The sequence below is a fragment of the Pleurodeles waltl genome, chromosome 3_1 (genome assembly GCF_031143425.1).
Source record: "Pleurodeles waltl isolate 20211129_DDA chromosome 3_1, aPleWal1.hap1.20221129, whole genome shotgun sequence".
Taxonomy (NCBI): domain Eukaryota; kingdom Metazoa; phylum Chordata; class Amphibia; order Caudata; family Salamandridae; genus Pleurodeles; species Pleurodeles waltl.
This window is the reverse complement of record NC_090440.1, coordinates 554,636,251-554,662,561: the sequence shown is the minus strand read 5'-3', so window position 1 is coordinate 554,662,561 and position 26,311 is coordinate 554,636,251. Positions and strand designations below refer to the sequence as shown.

General features: G+C 47.1%; 1 protein-coding gene across 2 annotated transcripts in view; it reads right to left on the bottom strand.

The window, feature by feature from the left end:
- PAQR5 (progestin and adipoQ receptor family member 5) overlaps positions 1–26,311 on the bottom strand; it is an 86,154-nt gene that overhangs the window by 45,284 nt on the left and 14,559 nt on the right. For both annotated transcript variants that reach the window (XM_069222927.1, XM_069222928.1), the window contains exon 4: positions 11,056–11,182. In XM_069222927.1, coding sequence (XP_069079028.1) covers positions 11,056–11,182 — 127 coding nt within the window. The remainder of the gene's footprint in view (positions 1–11,055; positions 11,183–26,311) is intronic.

The following is a 26,311-nucleotide window of genomic DNA, read 5'->3' as shown; positions in this document are numbered from 1 at the left end:
AAAGTCTGGAGTTTTGGGTCCACTACTTATACCCCTTTCTGCCTTTGAAGTAGGCATACTTCAAAGGAAAGTCTCTGTTGTTGACAAGATCCTGCCTTGCCCAGGCCTGGCCCCAGACACACACCAGGGGGTTGGAGACCGCATTGTGTGAGGACAGCCACAGCCCTTTCAGGGGTAAGTGTTGGCTCCTCCCTCCCCGCTCTAGCCCATGAGACTCATCAGCATATGCAGGCTACACCCCAGCTCCATTTGTGTCACTGTCTAGAGGGAATTCACACCAGCACAACTGTCAGTCTGAACTAGACGCGGAATACACGAGGAGGCAGAGAATGGTTTAAACAAGAAAATGCCCACTTTCTAAAAGTTGCATTTTCAAACAGACAATTTGAAAAACAACTTTACAAAAAGATGCGTTTTTAAATTGTGAGTCCAGAGACCCCAAACTCCAGATCTCAATATGCTCCCAAAGGGAAACTGCACTTAAACGTTATTTAAAGGCAGCCCCCATTTTAACTTATGAGAGAGATGGGCCTTGCAACAGTGAAAACCGAATGAATTTGGTAGCATTTCTCTGTTAGGACATGTAAAACACACCAGTACGTGTCCTACCTTCCAAATACACTGCACCCTGCCCATGGGGCTATGTAGGAACAACCTTATGGGTGCCTTACATGTAGTAAAAGGGAAGTTATGGGCCTGACAAGTGGGTACACCTGCCAGGTCGAACTGGCAGTTTAAAACTGCACACACAGACACTGTAGTGGCAGGTCTGAGGCATGTTCACAGGGCTACTTGTGAGTGGCACAGCAAGTGCTGCAGACCCACCAGTAGCATTTGATTTACTGGCCCTGGGCTCCTCTGGTGCACTTTACTAGGGACTTACCGGTAAATCAAATATGCCAATCATGGATAAACCAGTCACCAATACAATTTACATTGGGAGCACTTGCACTTTAGCATTGATCAGCAGTGGTAAAGTGCGTGGAGACAATAAACCAGCAAAAACAAAGTCCAGCATATCATAAAACAGGAGGTCAGAAGGCAAAAAGACAGGGGAAACACACCAAACGCCAAAATATGCCAGGTCTATCAGTGATCATTTTAGAGATACCTGCTCACCCCAAAAGGGTCAGTGGTAGTTCCTTTCACCTTTCCCGTCTTCCCGGAACTGTTCCAGTACCCTCCCTAGGTTTTTGTGGGGGCAGAGCTCCCTTTTGGGCATCATGAAAATCCCTAAGTAATTGATTCCCTCCTCGGCTATAGCTAGGTGTTGCAGAAGTGGGGACTGGTTCACCTGACCCCAGGTTGATATACCACCGACCCAGTTAATCTTGTATCCAGAGTAGGCCCCATTTTCCTCAATTATCTGAAAAACAGCAGGGATGGTTGTGACTGCGTCTGTGATGCAAAGTAGGATGTTGACTGCATATTGCAAAATTCACCCCTCCAATAGCATCCACTGCCGATATTTGGAACCCTTTACCCTCCGGATGTTCCAGTGCAAGGGATTCAATGGTAAGGCCAAACAGCAGGGGAGAGGGAGGACATCCCTGCCTGGTGCCCCTCTCAAATGAGAAGTCTCAGGAGACCACCTCGTTCACTTTCACTGGCGCACAAGGGACCCTTTAGAGTAGCTCCACCCAACTCCAGTACTTAGGGCTGAACCCAAACTTCTGTAATGTTTGTTGCAGAAACGGCCAGTGCACTGCATCGAAAGCCTCTTCTGCATATAATGCGAGGAAGACGTGGGTGGGTGAACAATCTCTCACCTCTATTAGCCGATTCTGCCCCCTTCCCAAGTTGTACCATGTTGTCAAACCTAGCATAAAGACCGACAGGTCCCTGTGCATCAGAGGTGTTGTTACATGCAGCAACCTAGTGGCAAGGATAATGGTCCGAATTTTAACTTCTATGTTAAGTAGCGAGATTGGGCGATGTGACTCACAACTCGTCCTAGGTTTCCCTTCCTTGTGAATCACCACAATGATGGCTCATCTAAGAGCTGGTGGGCGAGTTCCATGTATCTCAGCTTCCTTGAACAGGTTCAATAAGTGAGGTTCCAATATCTTGGCGCATCATTTGAAAAATTCCGCCAGGAGTTCATTGGGTCCTGGGGATTTACCTGTCCTAAGATTAGCTATGGCAGTCTGGACTTTAGCTAAATTAAGTTCTACTTCTAGGATTTCGCTCGCCTCAGTATTTAGCACAGGTGTTGTTACTGTTGCCAAGTATTGTGCAATGTGTCATGCATCATGTAATGGTCAAGCCTTGTAGAAGGACGGATAGTATCCAGCAAATTCTTTGGCTATTTGTTCATCTGTCACAAGGACCTCCCCTGTCGGACCAATAATCTCCCACGCCCACCTTTCCTCCATTTCTCTACTGTTCACCCAGGCTAGGAGCTTTCTTGCTTTGTGCAGGGTGGCCAGCATCAGTTTTCTTGCCCCTTCCTGCACCAGGTAACAGTATTCATTCTGCAGTATCTCCACCTTCCGAAGTATTGATGGGTCTGTGGCCACACTTGGGGCACCCTCTAGCTCCAGTATTTGGTTTACTATGATCTCTAGTGCTGCTACCATTCCCCTCCTTTTCCATGCCACCAAATTCTGAGCTTTGTCACAAAGGACTGCCTTGTACACCTCCCACAGTACAACCCCAGAGGTGACTGAGCACAAGTTTTCCTTAAAGTGGAGTTTGATGTCAATCTGGTGTCCCAGGGCAACCTCCCATTCCTGCAAGTCCCTGGCACTTAGTTTCTACTGTTTCCTTTTCTTACTTCCCCTCTGACACAGCTAAACCAGTAGTGGGGAATTATCGAAGAGTCCCCTGCCAGACAGTCTGCCTGTGCAATGTGGCCCACTACCCCAGCCGAAGCAAAGATGTAGTCCAACCTAGAGAAGGCCCTACGTGCCCCAGGAAAGTAGGAATACCATCTGTCACGGGGGTTTTACGTCACCACAAGTCCAACAGGCCCAAGGTGGGGGCAAATCGTAAGGGGGGTTTCTTATGGCGATGCCCCAAGCTTCCCAGATCTATCCACCTCCATCACCATAACGCTTTTCCACTCGCCTCCAACTATATGTAGTGTGAATTAGTCTCCAGAAGGATCTCTATAAGTTTGGCCAGTGTGGGCTCCTGCAGTTTAGGGGGTTCTTATATGCTAAGTAAGGGGATATCTATCCTTTCCTAGTGCTCCTGGACCCGCACAAATATACCAAAAGGATCCGTCCACCTTTTGGTCACCCTGAATGGTGTTTTTTTTTTTTTTTAATCAGTATGGTGACTCCTCTTGAGCCAATGATGTAGCCAGCGTGCACCTCCCCCAGGAACCTACAGTGTGTCCTCTGGAGGTGTGTTTTACTGTATAAGGATAACGTCAGGCTGTAGCGGTTTGATGTATTGAGCAACGAAACTCTGCTTCACCTTACTACCCAATCTATTAGCGTTCCAGGTCATGACTAAGTTCTGTAAATTACAGATATGATCTGTAGCTCCAGGTTAAGCTAATAGCTGTTGGTTGGGGGGGTGGGGGGGAGGGATAATAGTGTTTTAGTTCAATCAGTGAAAACATTTTCTTTTGATACTGTTAATTAAGACCTTCCCATTTCTGTGTTTAAGTATAAGACATCACAATCTTTATGCATTATTAGGACGATTCTTCCTTCTGACGTGTCTGGGAAGCATATATTTCACATGATCTGAGTGATTCTTTTACCAAACATATCAATGACTTTTAAGAGGGTTTATTTCCCTGATCCTGTGCGAGACATTCATCAAGAATGTTCTCTCAGACCTTATAGTAACCTTGAGAAGCAAGCTTAGGTTTCTAATTTCTTTAATTTTTCCCACAGCTTACACAATGGAGTTGTGTCAGTTGCAACCTCTACTGTGATCAATGTTTGGCTATTCATTACTTTTATTTATTAGGAATACAGACGAACCTATCCACATGGGCAACGGAGTTCTTCATGTGACACGGAAGATAATAACATAGTGCGCTGTCCAAGGGACAGAGTAGGAACAACTATAAGTATTAGCAGGCAAAAGCTCCAGAGAAACAGGACGGAGGAGACTATTATATGGAACATTGCAGATAGGATCTGAAGAGCCATGCCGGTGTCTTTTCTTTCTGATAGCTACATATCATGTGCGAGAACACTAAAAATACAGAAACCAACTGAGAAATCATTTGTTCCCACTGTTTTTGGTTTGATGAATTTAAAAACTCAACTTTGATTTGTACTCCTCTTTTTTAAGACACGTAACTACTTTAATGTTATGCTGTGTTATTTTCTGCTGAGGTATCTATAGAGCGGAGTGGCTACAAAGATAAGCATCTGATGTGCTCCAGTACCTGGTTGGTTTTGTGCATGCTGCAGTTTGGCGAACAGGTTTATTGAGGGAGATAGCTGTCATGCTAGTTCGTTGCTCTGCTTCAAAAGTAGACAGCCCCTCCTGGTAGGATAAAGCCTTTCACATGCAAGGCAGGGGCCTCGGGCGCTGTGCGACAGACCACAGGCGCATTAGCATCCTTTCTTTTAGCTGGATTGCACAGAAAAAATTATCCTTCCAATTTGCCACAAGAGCCTGAATGTATTCTGGAAAGGGGCCATATGATGTATACTCCCTCCAGTTACCAAACTACTACATACAAGAGGATAGAGCAGTTTTGGTACACTTGTGACACACTCCTCTACAATTGTAAGCTGAGGTTTTGGACCACCTACCTCAGTGGGTGTCTCAAATAGACCATTGTAGTCCTGGTGATGACACCTATTTAAGTAATTACATGGGGTGGAGTTATCGACAACTGTGTGCGATGGACTGGTTCTTGATCAAAATCTAACCAATACGATTCCAACACTTTCTGGGTTGAGGGTGTTGGTTGTTTTTTCCCCATATGCTGACGCCAGAAATGTATATATATTTTTTGTAACACTTGCATACCTTCTCACTTAATCACTTGCACTGCGACTAACCACTCATAGGAAGGAGCATCTACCCTTATGTAATATTACCAATTTGTGATGTTCGATTAAAAGATAATTTTTGTTGACAAATACATTTTGACTTATATAATACCATACCAATTGGAGGTGTGTTCCTAAACATTGCCGTGGAAGTCTAGGTTTATACTTCCCCCTTCAGGACGATTAGAGTGTTGGTGGCTAAGAGAGCATGGTTTGAAAATGCAGGAACGAAGCAGCAAGGACAAAAAAAATCAAGTTCAAGCCAGCAAAAGCCAAGTCAGGGCTGGCCAGGACTGGCCTCGTGCGACAAGCTGCCTGCCCGGAGCCCCAGCTCCTGAGACGGCTGGAAGTGCTCCGCTGTGTACTCCGCCCTCACCAGCAATGTGACACAGTGACAGCAGAGCTCTGGAGTGGTACCGGGAGCAGTGAAAGCGGCGGATGCCCTGCTTGGGCTCGAATTTTTGGGTCCTTTTCAACAGGCGAGCACAAGCCTGGATGAGCCTGGTCGGGATGCCGACTGGGCCAGTGTGCTCGAATACAGGGAGGAAACTAGAGGCAAAAGGAGAAGCTGCAGGAGATGCTGCAAAGCTGAGACCAGGCCACGGTCTCTCACTCCCTTTTCACCTGGAGATGAAGAGGAGCCGAACTGAGATGGAGAAGGAGATGCGCGGGTGCGCAGGCACTAGCATGGAGCACGGAGCAGCGGCAGAGATTTAGACTAATTTAGTCATGTGCAATGGATAATGACGGTCCACTTTCACCTGCAAAGATATACCTATTTAAAGGGTGCAAACCCCATCACCCATCTGAGTGGCATGCTTCATCATCGGTCGGCTCCTCATCCAGACCTACTCAACAGTAGTCTGAGAGGGCTCCAACAACGTGGGTTCTTCCTGAAGATCTTTTTAGTACTGTGTTTGGGAAAAACCATAGGGATACAGATAATTAAAAGTTAATAAAAAATACTCCGATATCAACCATGAAGAATTTTTATTGAGGCTGCCCATTGTGAGAATTAAACTATTAAACACAGCAGGAAGTTTGGTAATTGCTCCGCTCATCCCTTGGTCAACATGTTTCAGCCACTATTTCAAAGCTGCCTGTGAGGAGGTGAAAATGGACAATCATTGTCTACCAGGCAAGAATACACGGGGTAAATTCTCTATTTTCGAGGTTCTTTTGGTCTGTAGTATTTTGTTTTTGGATATCTCCCAATCAGAGACCTCGAGGTTCTGCTGCCATGAGGTGAAGTGAAAGCAAACGACCCAAATGTGTTCTTTCACACCCCAAATGAGAACAAGAAAGTCAATGCATTCACAAGGATCTTGTCGGCTTGCCACTTTCGTGATGTATACAGTTTTGTAGCTGTTCAAGTGTGTTGGAGTAGGTGGCTGGAATTAATTTTCTGATAACACCTTTTTTTCTTTTAGTTCAGAACAAGATCTGGTTTTGGGCGTATCTGTGCAATCGCTTCATACAAGATCATTTTACTTGCCTTGGAAAGAAGGCAGTAGCAGGTACCATTGTTGCAATGTGGTCAGACTCATGGCCAATAGGTTTCACAGGGGGCACGTTAATTGCAATAGGGGATTTCATACTTTGATCCATAAGTGTTCACGAGGGTGTTGAGAAATGCTGGTATTTCTTTTTTTCCATCTCCCCTGAAGGGTCATCTTGCCTTTGACAAACTTCCTTGTTTGCAAGATTACAATAGTATCACAGAAATTCATACTTTGCAGAAGTTTGTGTGAATGTTTCCGTGCTAAATTTGCAATATGGTTGAAAACGCCCTGTACCAGATCTCACTGAAAGTACGGTAAAACAAAATGAACCATGAATACATTGCAAAGCAAACTACAAAGCTAAATGTCTGCTAACTAAGTGTTATTGTCAATCTCAATAGTGTGAATTTCGTCATACGGGAAAGGATGACGGCTGAGTGGGGTTTGGAGAAGGCGGCTTTAGGGCACTGTACCGGTTCAGAATCCTAAGACTGATTAGCCTACATGCCTTAACCAGGCGGAAGTGCTGGCCCGGAGCTTGCACCGTGTCAGGTTTATATTTCTGAAAAGCCATTAGTTCCGATTTGAGCCTCTCCGAGGCCCGTTGACTTTGGGAGATCCAGGCCACACCCTGTTGTGCCTCGTGGTGAGAGATGATAGGGCAATCGGTAACGTAACGTTCTACGGCTTGATAAGCACAGGATTCACCAATCTCTTGGAATTGTTTCTTTAGTATTTCATGTGTAGATTGATGTCTGCAGCTGCCGCAGAAGGGTCTCTGTGGGAAGGCTGAATGTCCAGCTTCCCCTGTCCCAGTTCCTCTGTGCCAGTTCCTGTGTTAGATGGGGTTTATAGGACAAGGATTTTTCTTCAGTGCTTTAAATGGAAAAATAGAAGTGCAGGTACTCTCCATCAGAGTACCTGCTTGTTTCTGAGAAGTACCGGTACTCTCCAATTAAAAGTATTACGTTTTTCTTGAGATATGCCGGTACTCTCCCTCTCAAAATAAAAAAGTGCCGGTACTCAGTACCGGAGAGTACCGGCCCATTTAAAGCACTGCCACTCTCTAATGCAAACTAGGCAATCGGTGCTTTCCTAGAGTCAGACCTTATGGCCGGTCACCTAATCTGTCTCAGCTACGGCAGCGATGTCTTGTGTGGACTACAAATCTTGTGTCCTTCCAATGACCGAAGAGATCCTGTGTTCAGTGAAGGGGTTGTGACACTCTGTAACTTGTTCATGTTTCTGATGAACGCAATGTCGTCCTGGCTTCATGAGTCTCTCTCCCTACTCTTAAATGCTAGTTGTGCCTGCTTTTGTAAGGCAGCTAGACAAAAGGTCAGCCACACGTCCAGTGAGCCCCTGTGCATCCAACAGGGGCACGGGACTGGGCAGACTCAAACATTAGGCTTGCATCTCTTACAGGCCAATAGGATTGCATTAGTGCTTGATATTCAACTGTGTTTTTTCCTCAGCCGCATTTACGGTTTTTCAGACACCACCTGTTTGAGAAAAGTCCAGGACATAAAGTGACTCAGTCATGGTATCCTGCAATGTACCAGCCTCTGCATTTTTTGACAGAAGTAGAAATTTCAAAGAGCATTTACTGAAAGTCAGGCTTTTCATACAAATGTATTCGGCATCATTAACACACAAGTCCAGCCTTCACTGCCAACAGAAATATTCTTATTCTGCAGTTTCTATGTTATTTCGTGGTTTCCATACAACGTGTAGTGTTCGGCCTTTGCAGTTTGCCACTCCATGAAGTTTCTATCCACGGTTGCAGTTTATTTCAGGTTGGTCAAAATCTGCCCGTGCACTTTCTATCTGCTTCGGACGTTCCATTGCACTCCTGTGGTTACTACCTGCCCATGCGATTCATATCGGCTTATGCGGTTCTTTTCCACTTCTGCAGTTTCTACTTGCCCATGTGGTTTCTTGTCAGCCTCTCCAGTTCCTTTCCACTCCTGTGATTTTTTTCTTGTCTATGCGATTTCTATTGGTTTCTTTAGTTCCCTTTCACTCCTGTAGTTTCTACTTGCCCATGTGGTTTCTTGTCAGCCTCCCCAGTTCCTTTCCATTCCTGTGATTTTTTTCTTGTCTGTGCGATTTCTATTGGCTTCTTCAGTTCCTTTCCACTTCTGTGGGTTCTGCTGTCCATACGGTTTCTATCGGCTGCAGCAGTTCCCTTCCACTCCTGCAGTTTCTATTTGGCATGCATTTTCTATCAACTTCTGCAGTTCCTTTATACCCCTGTGGTTTCTGCTTTTTAGTGCAGTTTCTAATTGCCCTTCAGGTTCAATTTGCTCCTGCACTTTCTGCCTTCCTCTGTATAACACAATGCCTATGAAGAACCCGAACACTTTCTGAGCTTGTGGGTTCTTTTCCAGGTGTAGAAGTGTAGCATAGCCTATAGCCGTTTGCAATCAGGAAGAAGGTCCATGCCCCATGAAGGTTCCAAATATCTGGAGCCCTTACTCATCTCACGTCAGAGTGGCTGCCCTCTGGATACAATGTCAGAATTTATTATGCTGCAGTGGCCAAGGGGAGCTCCTTGAAACTTAGCATTGGCAGCCACCTCACTAATATAGTACTGCTGGACTTCTTTGGTTCACCCTCTCGGGAGGTGTTCTGGGGCAGTAAGAGTCAGGAGAAGACATGTACAACGGAATTAAAAAGGATTGGTTTTAAGCACTAATGAATAACAGTTTACCTCCACTACATCATCGCCTACCACTACATCACCACGCAAGTATAAATTAAAAAGGTGTTCAAAATAAATTTTTTATGAAAGTGGTCTATATAAAACATTTATATCAACGAGCTAGACACATATGTCTAATGATAGATTAATAATAAATTAGAAAAAAATAAAAAGTAGTAAATAGGTTTAAAATAAAGTAAACATGGGGTGGCGTTAATGAACATTGTAAAATAGAAGATACAAAAATATATAAACTGTTGAGATTTAGATTAGAACATTAAAAAATAGTAAAAAATAAAGCAAAAATGTTCATTATAAAAACGGAAATAATGTAATGTAAAAGGATAAGGACGATGTAATGGTGAACAAAATCATGGTATAATTATTTACCAGGATGAGTGGTAGTGCGAGCTAACGGACGGGATGTGGACCGACAGATCACACATGTCCGGTGGAAAGACGTTCTACTGGAAACTCTGTGTTCAAGGAAAAACCATAAACAGCATACAGCAGTTTACAGAAGACACCCAACAGTGCCACAAAGGTACACAAATGACAAGCGCTGTACTCTACACCACCTACATAACATAAAAGGCTATTAAAGCAGCCCTCTCTGCAATGCTACGGCAATAATGCAGAACTTTGCCAACCAGTTTCCAGCCTAAAGTATAGAAAGTACAGGCCACAAAAAAGAAGAGTTGAACAGGTTGGACACAATCCTCCAAAAAGGATTTCATTCACAGGGAGGTCTGCTGAGGCCTGCAACCTCCATACATTCCAATAGTGTGACATGGCCAACCATGTATAAGGTAACCGACAAGGCCATCATCACCAGTACAGACACTTGTCCATTGGTGCAGCCTTCCTCAAGTCATCCATCACCAACAGTAGCATGGTTTCAGAGTCATGGTCTGGTGGGAACCCCACTTCCAGCAGTTCCAGATAAATGTAACTCTGAAGGAGAGTATGTATTGGTTTTGCTACATGAGCCTCTAGAATGTTGGCACTGTAGGCAGCAGGGAGCTAGGATGACATATATAATACCACACACCCCAGCTCTTTAGTAGTGGAATCACAATAGCGTTTTAAAAAGGTTTAGGGGCAGTTCCCTGAGTCAAAGATGTTTTAAGCATATCAACAGCAGTGTTATAATCACCGATTCCAGTTTGATCATAATGGGGAGTTGGGGGGGGGGGGGCAGATGATTGAGGGAAACAATGCCATTTGTAGGGATACAGAGCTCATTTTCCTTCTTTGCATAATACCAGAGTGGATAATGAAACAGAAAAGCCGCAGGTAGGATACAGCGGGTCTCTCACACTCTAGGCACATGCTGCCATTGTGCGTGCTGCACCGACAGCTATGCCCTTAGTTCCTCATCAGGGACACATGGAAACTATCCAGGCCAGTTGCATGAACCTCAAGGATACTGGCTTCTGATTAAATTAGACAGTAAAGCTTTCCCAAAAACCAAGCTCTACCCCAGCACAAGTTCCACCACTGCTCTGCAAAAGAGTGAAGATCCACCATCCCCACATTACTCCAATGCATGTCACTTCAACAGCATGCAGAGCACCTAGCCAGACCGCAGAAACCAGCTACCACAAGGGCAGCGCATGGCCAGGGGTGAAATAAGGCTGACATGCTCTAGTATAGGAACATGGGGCATTCTAAAGCAGAGATCTTGGATGACATTGATAGTCTATGTGAGGGGCTAATTAATAGGGGTAATCCAGGGCACAAAGAATGAAAAAGGAATCCAGATGCTTTTGTTATTGAGTATTACACTTAACCGCAGGTTTTAGACCAGAGGAGTTGCCTGGCTGAAGATTTTCTAGGTCACAGGGCATGAAATAATCTGGATGTTCTAAACTCTTACCTGGAATAACAGGACATCCCGGTGCACACAATGCTGTTTGTCACAGCCAAGGGTACATAGTACTGGTGGTAGCTGCTGTTCAGCCATCGGTCTGGAAATACATAGGCAGAGTAGGCGACGGCTGAGCCTGTAGATGAAACAATGCCAGATAGGGGCATGATTAAGCAGGTTAATCACAAAATCGTGCCCACCCACAAGCACACAAAAGAATCACTCCCCTCAGTATACATGTGTCTTCTGCTCACGATCCAGTTGCTCCAGACTGTCACCTAATCACCATCCAGCTGTCACCAACCAGGTGCCTTTAACTTAACTCTAGCTAACCCAATTTCAAAAGGGCTCCAGTCCATTCCCAAGGGCACAATCTTCACAAAAGGTTCTAGCCATCCAAGAAATCTCAAACCACCCAAAGAAATCTACCATTAACCCCTAGCAGATTCCAGTCAAATCGTAGACTTCCAGTGAAACCAGAAACATGGCAGCAACACAAGGTAGAACAGTCCACCTTCTCGAAACATCCTGAAGCAGCTGGTCCATTTTGGGGCTAAACTCATCTCTAGCTGCATCACCCTCCTGTAGCATCTCCGGTCTTTCAGAGTTACCTTTTTCATCTTATCAGATGTCACCCCTGGTGAGGTTGGAATTTCTTTAGACTTAGCTGTCTAAGACTACATTATAGCAGTATCGAGCATCCCCAACTCAATGAGGTTGTTGTCTAGAAGACGATACAAAGAGAGAAGGTCTTCAACACCCATTCACACAAACTCAATTTTGTCACTGCCCTTTAAGGGGATTAGTGCAAGGAGAATCTTCCAGACCAGTCATTAAAGGCCATCTGACAGTATCAACATTGCTCATTCCAAAATCTTCTACACCCCATTGCCCGTGCCTGATCGCCCATTCTGAGATTATTTCAGGATCTCCTGCAAGTCATTCCCCCTCTTGCCATCCATGTATGCATTGTCTGGTACTGATAGTGTTTCTGGGCACCAATGTAAGATCCTCAAGGTCACTGACCCATACATCTTGGGACATACCATCGGATTGCAGTTGGATGTCAAACAAAATGACAGTCATTTGTACACCTTTGACCTCAATCCAAATTATCACACAGTAATTTTATCCTGGGGAAAACCCTTACCGTACCTCATTTTTAGCAGAGGTTATAATATTGCACAGTCCCAAGTTTCCTAGGTTGGGATAAAGTATAATGTGCATAATTGGAGATACCACATCATCATTCTACACATTGTCCCTCCTTGTTATGACCAGTTTTCCAAGTGCACATTTCGCCAGAAATAGCCTGGTGAAAATTAAATGTCAAAATATCATGATTATGCACAATTACTGCACCAATGTTATTTAAAAATCAGTTCAGACTTTAATATACGGACCAACTCGGCATGAGGCCCTAGATTTATTATATGGCACAAAGAAAGCTCCCCATGTGTTATGTCTTCGCAATCTTATTAGCCACTTTGTTACTCTGTATTACCAGCTTTGTGCCCTAAAAGTTTTCCATCCCCTGGCTTGAAGCCACTAGCCACAGGTTTCTCTTTGGCTTGGGTCCCTAGTGTGCTGGAAGTCCTAGGATTACTGTTACGAAGGGCTTTGTGGCTGTTCACTATGCTACCTCTACGGGGTCACTACATTGGCTTCCCATGTCTTCCCCACTAAAGCCATCGGCTTTGAGTCTGCCTCGTGGGCTTCATTATTAGCAAGAAAATTATGCAAATCTATCAGACAAGAAGGCGTTCAACTAAAAGCAGATTAAACAGTCCACCAGATCTTAAATTATTAGTAGCAAAATGCATCCACGAGTCCCAGGCTTTGACTGATTTTGTCAGGCTTTGACTGTCAAACAGTACTGAACAGGAGTCCGGACAAGACCCGCAATCAGTGCTCCCGTCATGCCTTCTACTTGGAGCGTCTCTCTCCTCTAGTCTCACAGTTTCTTCCTTTCCGATGAGAAACAAACAGCTGACTAAGGCAGCTGCTTTTACCTCTTCATTGGCAAACCTTACATGCTAACCCATAGGCCAACGGTCACACCAACGTGTTCCTCCCCACAGAGTACATTTGCACGATGTCTTTGGGATGTTCAACCGTTTAGGAGCAGTCAAAGCTGCAAGAACTATGGAGCAGGGGAAGCTTTCAAGAAGTTATGGTTTGGTGTCTTTATACGTGGGCAGTGTAAGAGTACATCTGAGGCAAAAAAATAACAATAATAAATCAGCAAATGTTCCATCTGGCCACCTTACCTTCCTCCACCCTATTTAGAGAACAGAGGACAGGAAGAGTTTATGATGGTGACGAAACTAACAGCACGAAGAACCAGAAGCTAGTGGAAACAACATCTGAGAGGCTTCTTAATCAGAGTCGCCTCTGACAACTTTTCTACCATCATCCGTGATGATTCCAGGCAGAGGAAAACTCTTCAAGAAAACTTCCAGTCTGTAGGGGTGGGCACTTATGTTGTTCTAGAAACGTAACCCTACTTTGGGAGTTTAGTGTGAGTACTGACGTCAGTAATGACAGATTCGCAATGTTGCCATTCAATGGCAACCTGGATCGTTTTCTGCCCTGAACGATCCAGCAAAAATGAGGCTTCATAGATGGCGTACATTTTTTTTTTTAGATTTGTGGCTTTCCCCATCAACTTATACAACCACGACTACAACAGCAGTACATTGGCCAGGCAGCCAAAGTTTAAGGCTCTTATCATAAACCTCTGTGTTTCTGTAGTAGGCCCTAGCTTTCTCCATTTGCACCTGCTCCATTTTAACTTGTTGTGCTGCACCACAGTCTCTTCCTCAACTAATTTATTTTCTCCTAATCCCCCCTCTGTGTTATCCAGTGGCGTAGCGTGGGGGGCGCAGGGGGGGCCTGCCGCACCGAGCGCAACATCTTGGAAGAGACTAAATCCACGGGTCAGGGGGCGCAAATTACTTGCCTCGCCCCGGGTTAGGGGGCGCAAATTACTTGCCTCGCCCCGGGTGCTGACAACCCACACTATGCCACTGGTCTTATCTGTCCAACGGCAGGGCCCGAGGACAAGTGGATCACAGGACTTGGGCCTGATGACTAGATAAGGTCTCAGGTGTACCGGGGCAGGGTCTCTCGCAAGAAGGGTTGGCGTTTTCTTCACAGTCTGATGCTTGAACCGGTACAGTGCTGATGCGAGGTGCCAAACTCTGCACCCCTTTTTCAGTGATACGTTCACAGCCTCATCAGTTCCACAATACTATCCATTTGCACTGCTCAAAGAAGAAACATTCACTTTTCTGAACTACCTTTACGTTTTCCTAAGATCTAAAGACAGATTCGCGTTGCTGTGAATGAAACATGTTTTGTCTGCTGTTACTGTGAGTCTGTGATAAGTGCATGCCTGGATTCACTAATAGTGATGGATGCCAGTGACTGGGTTTCTCTTCTGAAGAGTGAATCCTCGCCTTTGTGTCTATGTTGTGGCTACGTCGCCATGATTCCTCCCTTGTGGTCCAATGATATAAGTGTCTCTCCTCTGATCTTAGGAAAAAAAACACCTTTATTTATGTGCTCCTGTGCCATTCCCACGCAGCCTGAGTCAGGAACAGGTCGGTGTGTTCTTCTGGCTTTGAAACAGAATCAACATTCTGCGTCATATGAAAATGGTTTTGAAGTCTCAGGTGAGAAAAAAAAAAGTCTGCCACCCCAGCTTTCACCCTTAAACGCGGGTGCCATGATTGTCAAAGGTAGCACAGTTCCTGGCTGGTGCTAAACCCGTGTCCTGCAGCCCCAAAACAATATGTACCTCATTTCTTGACCCACCACAACAGGAAATGTATGGCTTCAGCCTTGAGCGATAGGAAATACACCGTTTGATATCTCTCCGCATGGGTCCAAGCTGGGATAAAGTTCTGCCCAGGAGGACTTTCGGTTTGCTGAAAGCTGCCTAAGTGAGAGACGAATGAAAGTAGTAAAACAGACTGCCATGACCCAGTCTGCAGCGTGATCCAAAACTGTAAGTGAACAGCCTGAGAGCAGAGACCGAGCTTTGTGATCTTAACCTCCTGAACCAACAAGACTCTTCCTCGCATCTCACCTCTATCGCTGCTGACTGTGAAGCCCATAATGGAGATCCTTGGTGGGTTACAAGGGTATCCAAACATAAACTTGCAGGCACAAGCAGTGATTCCGGTAATAGTGGGAATCAACATTTTTCTAATCAGCAACCAGCTTACTGTGATCCCTTGTACCCTAAGGCATGAACATACATGGACTCCGACCAACCCTTCTTGAGACGTGAGCCTATCAAGATCCAAGTAACTGCAGAACGTCAGTAAAATCTGACTGTGACCCACCAGTCGGAAGATGCTGGCTCTCCATATAGTGCACTACAATGAAGTACTGTGCAGAGTCCCATGGATCGCCAGTTTGTATTGCAGAGGCAAAAGTAGTTTGTGGTAGTGTGGGCGAACAGTTAGGCTTATCAGAGGGTCGTGCCAGGGCCGGCTTTAGGTTGGTGCGAGCAGTGCAGCTGCACCAGGTGCTGACCTGGATTGGAGGGGGAGGGCGCTGACCTCAGGGGGGCGCTGTGTTTAGCGATGAGTTACAAAACTTGCGATATAAAAGCACCTACTAAAAAGTTCCTTGTGCGTCCAGCCTTCAGGAAACAATTAAAATGTCAAGATACGTCTTGTGATTAATGTTCCTGCTAGGATGAGAGATAGGAGTTTTGTCTAGCAGCAGCTTTAACTCACCATAAAGTAACATACAGGGTTAATATGCCTGCTGCAAAGAACAGAAATATATTTTCTGTGGATAGTTGAGTGGATTAGTAAAGCGATTTAAAACAAATGAATGTATGTGGAAAGGGGGCTATGGAGAGATGAGGGGCATATTTGCCGGGTGGTAGTGAGGAAATCCGAGGAGAAGATCATAGGGTAAGGGGGGGCCAAAAAAGACTGTCGCACAGGGTGCCACCAGCGCTAAAGCCGGCCATGGTTAGAGCTAAGCATTTGTTGTACTCACAGAGGCAATAAATGAGACACACACTCAAAGAATAAATCCGAGACCAATTTAGAAAAACAACAATTCTTTTTAATACATGTTTCAAACCCAAGAACGTCGTAACCAGGTAAGTAGGTTTTTAAGTGTAAATACTTTGCAGTTTCAAAAATAGACTGCAATTTTCAGAGTTCTCTCAATGTTATCCTTTGGAGGAAGAAAGTAAAGTAAGTACTGGGCACTGATCAGAACCACACCAACAGGCCACACAAAGTGGCACTGGGACTGCCCTGTGCACAGGTGCAATAAGGTGTTGGGCACCCAATGGTTTCCTATGGGAGTTTGTTTCTCGTAAAGACAGGCTGCAGGCTCTGGCTAGGAAGCTAGTCAGGGACAACAAACAGGTAGGAAGTAGACTTGGGGCGCTTGGGGACGTAGGTGCACCTTTCGTCCTCTTCTCCTGTGCAGGGATGTCTTTAGGTGTGAAGTTTTCACGTCCTGGAGCACTCGTGGTCAGGGGGTCCGGTGTGTTGCGGCTGCAGGTGTCGTGGGTTAGTCAGGCAGGGGTGGACCCATGGTGGACTCAAAGTCTTAGGAGCCGAGGGACGTCGTTGGCACTGGTGACCTACCTGAGCTTGGGTCAGGGGTCACGGGTGTTGTGGTTGCTGGAGATGTCGGATTTTCTCTCTCCACAAGCCTTTGGGAGAGGGCACCCGCGTGCAGAGGCTGCAGGCATCTCAGGAGAGTCCAAGATGAGGGAGACCACTCTGTCTCGGGGCCTGCGTTGGCACCATTGGTTGGCTTCACCTTGGGTCATGGATGTCAGGTGCAGTGGTCACTTTTGGTGTCGGGTTTGTGGATCCAGTCCAGGTGGGTCTGTACTTGGTCTGATACCCAACGTGGCAGTACGACTTGTTTTGCTGCACTCAATGCAAAAGTAATGACCCGCCCCCTCGGTGACTGAGGTAGGTGAGTGGTTAACTACCCCCTAAAAGTATGTAACAAGGGAATCTGGGGAGGTCCGTGCTCCATATCTTATTAACATCAGACAACACCTCCAGCCACAATGGCTGAATTTTGGGGCAATGCCACAATATATGCGTGTGTGCCTGGTTGTTTGCAGTGTCTTCAGCACGTTGTGTTGCTATTACTTTTCCATTTGGCCAATCTAGCTGGTATGTAATACCAGTAGTGGACAATATTAAGCACCATTTCCATACCCATCGCACTGCAGGCAGAAGTGCAGGCTCTGCGCCAAATGTTTCGCCATTCCTTGAGGGTAAAGGCACGTTCACACAAGTTCCCAGCGTTTGTGAGCTGGGGGCTTGAAGGGTCCAAGGGGACATTGAGGATTTTATAGATGTCTGAGAGTATGAGCTTATCAGATGAGTAGGTGATCAGCCACTTTTCAAATGGGGTCAGGTGGCGACTCACATAGGGGCAAATAAGGCTGCTGTAGCCAGTGACTAAGGGCAATATATTGTCGGTGAACATTGGCGGGAAGGCCATAATGGCCCTGAAGTTGTGCAAAGTCCTTGATGCCCTGCAGCTCGAAAACATTTCTTACATTCGGCCTTCTGCCAGGTATCGAAGGATGGGCCCTGCGCTGCTGGGGGGTTGGAGGGGGTGGAGGGATGGAATCAGGACTGCCTATAAAAAGGTGTCAGGGTCGATATGCGGGAGGAAAGTTTATGTCGGGTCTGCATTGCGTCCCAGACTCTCATGGTGGCGGCCCACAATACATGTGAACTATATACACTGGGCTGGATGGGGTTTAGGTAGCCATGGTATTTTCCAAATGTGGATGCCAGTCAATGCTTGATCAATGAAGCACCAGTGCTTCTCCGTGTAGATTCTGGCCCACTCTACCATATATCTGAGCTGGGCAGCCTAGTAATATCTTGTCAATTGGGGAATGCCCAGTCCACCCTCTGAAGGGGCCAAGTAGGTTTGTTTTTCTCACAACCCGTGCTTTTCTCCTGTCCAAGGCAAAGTCATCAATGAAGAGCTGCAACTTACTAAGGGCAGAGGGAGGGGCTGCAGTGGTGAAGTGTGCATAACATACAGCAGTTTTGGGAGTAGTGTCATTTTAACCACCGCTAGTCACCCCAGCCACACAAGTGTGTCTCTCTTCCAGGAGGAGAGGTCAGACCTGGTGGTGGTCAATAGCCTTGCATAATTGCTATCAGCAGTGCAGCCCAGTGTTGGATGTATTTGGTGGCCCAGATACGTTACTCCCTGCGTTGCCCAGGTGAAGGGGAAAAGGCACTCTAAGTGTGTTTGGTCAACCTTCGGTAGAGTGAGATCAACAATACTGGATTTTGAGAAATTGATCTTAAAACCGGAGGCTCTCCTGAATGTCTCCAACTCCCTCATTAGTGGTGGTAAAGAGGAGAGAGGGTTTGTCAGTATAATCATTACATCATCTGCGTATAGTGCCAGTTTGTGCTCCATGTCCCCCATCTGCAAGCCCCCAAGGGATCCATGTAGAGGGCAAAGACCAGGGAGGACAGAGGGCAACCCTGGCGGGTACCCCCTAGTGATGGCAAAAGGCTAGGACATCAGGCCATTAACTCAGACCACAGCTCTTGGCTGCTTGTAGCTGGACCATATCCATCTGCAGAACCTCTGTCCCACACACATTTTGTTGAGGACCAGTTGGAGATTTGGCCAGTGTACTCTGTCAAATGCCTTCTCAGCGTCAACTGATAAGAGAATGGCAGGGGCATGGGACCAATGGGCCTTGTCGATGAGATGACAAATGTTTAGTGTTGTCACTGCAATTGCGCTCTGGTATAAACCCTGCTTGGTCAGGGTCAACCACATACTGCACATGCGGGGCTAAACGGGCAGCCAAGATATTCATAAAAATCTGAGCGTTCAACATTTAGTGATGAGATAGGATGGTATGAAGAACAGTAGGCAGGTTCTTTGCCTGGTTTGGGGGGGAGTGACTGATGGTTGCCAGGTGCATGGTGTTCGTAAGTGCGCCAGTTGTGCTAAAGGAATTGTAGAGTCTAGTTAAAGTGGGTGCCAAGATGGGAGTGAAGGTCTTATAAAAGTCTACCGTGTAGCAGTCAGGACAGAGCTTTCCCGGGAGTTAGCCATTGTATAGCCCGCAGCACTTCTGTCATATGAATGTCTTTATCTACGTCAGAGGAGTCAGACAGGGTGAAGGCAGTTTAGGGCCAGTTGTGCTAATTATGAATCTGCACCTCCTCGTGCTAAGGTTTCAGCAGTATAGAGTGTAGTATAAAAGTGTTCAAATGCCTGGGCTATATGTTCATCCTGGGCGACTTTGTGGGCTTGCATGTCTTCAACCTCCAGTATTCTCAGTTTGAGTTTTTGGGCTCAGTCTGTGCACTAGTAGGCGGACTCCTTATTGCCCCCAGCATAATATTTCTCCTTCAGGCACAGAATAATGTATTCAGCTTTGCCAATGTCAAGGGCTTTCAGTTGTTTGTGGGCAGTAGTGAGCTGCCTCCTTACCTTGAAGGTGCCTGTACGTTTGTGCTCTTTTTTCTAACTCTTACTTCAGTCTCCAGCTGTGATCTTTTATCCCTCCTGTCTTTGTTCATCCAGGATGTAACTGCAGTAAAGTGCCCATGGACCACTGACTTTAAGGTGCCCCAGAGTAATGCTACAGGAGTCTCTGGGGTGTTGTTGGTCTGTAGGAAGTCTCATAGCTGATGTTATTTCTGTGGCTGTAGCTTCCTGACCTAGGAGTGTATGAGTAAGGAACCAAGTGCAATGTTGTGTTGAGGGACCCAGCAGGTGGCAAGTGATGGAAATGGGCAAATCGTGGGAGAGTGCAGCTACCCCAATTTCAACCTCATTAGTTATTGTGGTCAACTGAAGGGAGACAAGAACGTAATCAATCCTAGTGTAGGACTGATATGCTGCAGAATAAAATGTGTAATTCCTCTCAAGAGTGTAGTGTGGTCTCCAAACATATAGCAGGCCCACATCTGCCAGCCATTGGTGATATGACTGGGATTGTGTGCCTGCCTGGCCTGACCTCTGCCTGGACCTATCCATTGAAGTATCTGGGACCAAATTAAAGTCGCCCGATCATAATATCCCTATCCAAGGTGTCTAGTATTCATCCCACTGCTTCTTCCAGGAAGGCCTCCTGGTTATCTTTAGGGACATATATATTTGCTAATGTGAAAGTGTAGCCCTTTACACAGATGCATAGAGTACTATACCTGTTATTTTTGTTTGGGTCTGAACCACCCTCCCAGGGAAGTGCATAGCCAGTAAGCTCGCTATTCCTGCTTTTTTTCCTGACCCGAGGTAAAGTACTGGCGGTCAAACCACCTGGAGCGCATACACCTCCAGTCCGCCTTAAGGAGATGTGTTTCCTGAGTAAGGCAGATATCGCAGTTTGAATCTCAAATTAGGGATAGGAGCGCTAGCCGCTTTACCGGGGCAGTCAAACCAAGGACATTAAAACTTAAAACCTTAATCATTGGGCAGAGGGTGTGGCAAGCTGCTAGTGCAGGAGGAAGCATAGTGTTACTTGAATGGGTTGTCTGAGCTTGTGAAGGCTGTGTGGCATTTGGTCCGATGTGCGCTATGGGTGAGGAAAAGGTGTCCCCATTTGTATCCGATCCACCTTTGGTGAAGAAAATTGGTGAGGGCCCGGAGCCCTTCGGCATTGTAGAGAGGTCATGATACAGCCATACCTTAGTGCCTTCGAATTCAATTTTATCTCTCACTGCTGTCATGATAGTGACTTTCTGTCTACAATAGTGGAGACAAGTTAGAATGTCCTGCGGCTGCTCCATGGACCAGAGAGGACATACTGCCCTATGTGTAGGGTCAAGGATAATTTTTTGGTCTGGCGGTGCTGGTGCCACTTGGCAGAAGAGGCGAAGAACAGAGTGCTCCAGTTTCCCCAGCATCGGCCTAGAGCAGGATGCCTATGTTACATTACCTCAACCTATTCTCGAGTTCTTCCAGTTGGCAGTTAATGTCAGCCATTTTATTCCTGAGGGTAAGAATCTTACGCCAGTGTTCCTCCAATTCTTTGTTGCATGCCTGTTCCTGGCAGTGAACTCTGTTCCATTTCCCTCACATTGCTTCTCATGTCTGACAACTGCTGGCAGTTCCTGTTTCAAGGCCGCTAAGTCATCTCTGAACGTGCTGAAGAGGCTTTCAAGAAATTGCACATGACTGGAGCGTCCGCTATAAGAGTGCCCTCGGGATAGCGATAACCGGAGTAGAAAACTCCTTCAAGTCCTCCTCTGCTCGATCGTTGTTCTTTCTGGAGGATTTTGTGAATAAATCCTTGATGGTGGAGTCCTTTCGGGCCTGGTGGGACATATATTATATATATATATATATATATATATATATATATATATAAAGAGCAAGCAGTGCCTGATGGGCCCCTACTTCAATGGTTCAAGGGTCCAATTCCTCATATTCTGCAACCCCTCCTTGGTGCTTATAACCAGGATGCAAAAGAAGGGCAGTGGGTCTGGCCCAAAGGACCCCGCATTTTACACCACGCCACACCACTCTGTAATGACTAGTATTTCAAGACTCCAGCTGGAGCACACCTCCGGCTAGTGGTACTCCTACAATTTTTGTCTTGGGCAAGCATCATTTCAAGCCCCCAGTGGCCAGAGGCCACAAATCAGTAATGATGGGGTATGGACAAGTCAGTTGGCACTCAGAAAATAATCTATAGCCTACCGGTATTGATATGTAAGGTTTGTGCCGCACTACGTCTTGGAGGTCTTCACGTAGTCATCCTGGCACCCTCCCAGTCAGGCATTAAGTGGAAGTCAGAGAGTGTCTAAGTACAACACCCTCCGCAGGGTTTGAGATGGGGGAAGTGGGATCAATGACCTTCCCCGTCCTTCCAATGGAAGTCTTTAGAGCTGTAGGGGGGAGAATCCGCTAAAGAGTAACTTTGCTCATGAGGTACTGTTAGACGCGCCCCACTACTAGCAGTTCAGATGGCCCACTTGGCTAGACCAGCACGGTCTCTCAGTCCTGACGCTCCAGGCCTCTTCTTGCCATTTGGGCTGGGGTATTCACACCACTGGCCTGCTCTTTAGGTGGGGTGGCAGTTTCTCTGTGGCACCTACCTCCTCTGTGTTGTTCCTTCCTCCAGGCCGGCTTGGGGCAGAGTGACACCAAACATCGGCGGAGTATGCTGGCCTGTTCAGGTTCCTGCTGTCTCACGCCTTCTTCAGATCTCACAGGCTAGTGACCAGTACTCTGGAAGAATCCCCCCACATCTGCATTCCCCTGGGCCCAGAGGCTCCTTGCTCCTGGCGTTGTCCCCTTCTCTATCACATGGGTCCCAGCCAGCCCATGTGTCTCCAGGGCATCTGTTCACTGCCAGGCTTGCGCTGCTTCAGGTCCCCGCAGTGATGGGTCAGGGGCCATGCTATACAGCAAAGCTTTGTGGGCACCGCGAGTCCCGCCGGGGCCTACTCGCGACCACCACCTTGCCTGCAGCTACGCTCAGCCCATTTGTAAAGTGCCCTTCATCAGGCTTAAAGGTCCACTGGGGAGCCGCTCCTTTGCGTACCCCTCACTCAGAGGGTGCTCTGCTGCATTTTAGCGGAGTGGGAAGCTCCTCAGGGAGCCAGGATGGTCACTTCTAGATATTGTGGCAGTGGAGCTTCATGAAGGTGCGTCGTACATAGGTGACATGTTGGACACTCCTCATGTCCTTGAATTAGAGCAGATTTATAGCTTTCATGAATTCACAAGAATTTACAGAAGTAGGCCAGAACTTCTAGACAATATTTGTAAACTGCATTTTAGCATGAGCAAATATGCATGTGTAGATTTGCCCTTGCAAATATCTGTTGAGCATTTACAAATATTTCCTCCAACCACTTTTTTCCCCCCCAATGACTTCACTCACCTTTTTGGCCAGCGTCCGTTGCTCCCTCCTGCGTGACCACCCCTGCTGCTGTCTCTTCACAGAGCCTGCCGACTCTGTGTTTGAGGCACGCCTCCACCCACAGGCCCCCACCTGCGCCTCATCCCTAGTGGCCTATTGGCCATCTGTGTCTGTATGTTTTCTGACTTACCTCATTCTCCTCTTTTGTCTGTTTTTTTACTCCTGTTTACACTTCTGTTTCCCCTTTTAGCATGTTTCATCCGTTGTTTGCTCTCCTGTGCTTTCCTCCCCACTGCTGCTGCCCCTGCACTCCCCCACCCTTGCAGCGTTTCCCACCCTCTCACCTCCCAGCTAACCAATCCCCCCCTTCTTAAGGGTGGCCGCTGTGCAGTGAGGGGCAACTTCAGTGCCCTTTTTGGCCAGCAATCGTCGCTCCCTCCTGAGTGGCCAATGCTGCTGACTCTTCACAGAGCCTGTTGGCCTCCACCCGTAGACACCCGTCTGCACCTCATCCCTGGTGACCTAGTGGCCATTTTTGTATGTATGTTTTTTGTCTTTCCTCTTTCTCCTCTTTTGTCGTTTTTTTTTTTACTCCTCTTTATTTCTGTTTTTACTTCTGTTTCCCCATTTAGCATTTTTCAACCGTTTTGTACTCTCCAACGCTTACCTCCTCGCCGCTGCTGCCCCCACGTCCCCACCCTCGCAACACTTCCCACCCAAAGGTAAGCCGGTCTGAGCCCGTCCGCACCTGGACTGCGCCCAGCACCATGGACCCTGGACTTCGCACCACACACTGATACAATGCCAAGACCCTCCACGCACTGAATCCTGGATGTCAGAGCACCTGCCACCCTGCTTCCCCCAAAGCCACCCACGGCACTGCCACCTCACTCTCTCTGCATGCCAAACACCAGGCCTCACAGCGCCAGAACCATCTCAAGTGCATCCACCTCAACATCCACTCCCTGCATAAACCTGCTGTGGAGATGTGGGACCTGATAGACACCAACCACCCTGACATCGCCTTCTTCACCAAGACATGGACCAACACAACATCCAGACTGGACATTGCCATCGCCATCCCCAGCGACTACAAGCTGCTCTTCAAAGACCATCAATCCAGACCAAGAGGCAGCATAGCCGTCGCCCACAAGACCACCCTCTAACTGACGATCAACACACAAGAATTAACCCCCCTCATGAAGCACCTCCACTTCCAAGTGCACACCATCCGCAAGACGACAACCACCCATGGCACCCTCATCTATAGGCCACCTGGACCTTGTACAGCTTTCGAGACTCCATCCTCAACATCATAGCCTCCCACGCACTCGCCTCCAGCAACTACATTCTCCTTGGCGACCTCAAATTCCATTTCAACAACCTCAGTGACCAAAACACCTCATCACTACTCAATAACCTAGACACAATTGGGCTCAAGCAACTGGTCACCTCACCAACCCACACTGCTGGACACACCCTCCACCCAATTTTCTCCGCTAGCAGCAACATTACAGTCATCGACTCAATCCCACCACACTGGACTGACCATCATTGCATCCACTTTTTCATCTTCACACCTACAGCGCACATTCACACAATGAGCCCCTACTACAGGAAATGGAACCAGACCTCAGAAGAGCAACTCATAAACACCCTCAACAACTTACCACCACCCCCGACACAACAGATGCCAACACCTCAGCACGCAACCTCCACAAATGGATCGCTGACACCCTAGCTCCCCTCTGGTCGACCACAGAGAAACACTCCTCCACGAAAGCCAGTTGGTTCATCCCCACACTCCAAAAACCAAAGCAGGAGACCAGAGAAGAAGTGGAGGAACAGCAAATCACTGGAAGACCTTGCAACTTTCAAATCTGCCACAAGATCCAACCATGGCCTCATCAGGACCACCAGGAAAACCTTCCTGCAGGACCGCATCAACACCTCCACACATAACACCAAAGAACTCTTAAAAGTCAAAGAATTTCCAAACCACAATGAGAGACTGCTAACATCGCACCAGCTCAGGATTTCTGTGACAGACTGGTCACCTTCTTCCATTGGAAGATCAAAGAAATCTACAACAGTTTCGGACCCCAAGAATCTCTGAACTCACCAACACCACCCCTGCCAGGACTCTCCAAACCCCTGAAACTCCTGCATGCCTAGAAACCCCTCTCGATGGATGAGACCCACTCCATCATGAGCAGCATCCATTTCGGAGCCCCAACCGACCCTTGCCCCCATTACATCTTCAACAAGCCCAGCGCCTCGATTGCGCCTGAGCTCTGCAAGACCATCAACTGCTCCCTGGAGTCAGCAACATACCCTGAATACTGGAAGCACGCCAAGATCCGCCCACTTCTTGAAAAAACCCACAGCCAATCCAACGGATCTCTAGAACTACCACCCTATCTAGCTGCTGCCCTAATCACTGAGAAAGCAAACAACTCTCAGCTACACCAACACATCGAGAACAATAACATCCTGGACATCTCCTAATCAGAATTCAGAACTAACCACAGCACCAAAACCGCCCTTCGTCCCACCACAGATGACATCCGCTCTCTCCTCAACTGCAGACAAACGGCAGCCTCATCCTATTCAATCTCTCAGCCACCTTTGATACAGTATCTCACCACACCCTATACACCAGACTCCACGCAGCAGGCATACGCGGCAAGGCCATTTGATGGATACCCTCCTTCCTGACAGGCAGAACACAGAAAGTGAGACTCACACCACACCTGGCAGAACCTACAGACATCCGTTGTGAAGTACCCAAAGGATCATCATGGAGCCCCACGCTGCTCAACATCTACATGACCCCGCTTGCCCCTATCATCATGAACTACGGTATGAACATCATCTTCTATGCAGAGGACACCCAGCTGATCACCTCTCTGGCTGAGAACCCCTCAACAGCCAAGAAGAACTTTAGGGACCGGATGGAAGCAGTTGCCAGCTGGGTGAGGGAGAGCTGCCTTAAGCTGAACTTTGAGAAAACCTTGATCCTCATCCTGGGACCTTCCTTCTCAGCCTGGGTGGACCCCCCCCCCAATCGACCACGCACAAAAACTCGGCGTCATCCTGGACTCATCTCTCACCGTGCCCAGATAGGTCAACTCCATTGCCTCCACCTGCTTCGACATCATCCGACTCCTAGGGAAGATCTTCAGATGGATAGCAACCGACTGCTGAAAAAGACTGACACACGCACTAATCACGAGCAGACGTGACTACAGCAATACCCTCTATGCTTGTTGAACTGCCAAGAACCTGAACAAGCTGCAACAAATCCAGAACGCCACCGCCAGACTCATCCTAGACATCCCCCGCCAAGAACACATCACAGAACACATGAAAAACCTCCACTGGCGCATTGTCGAG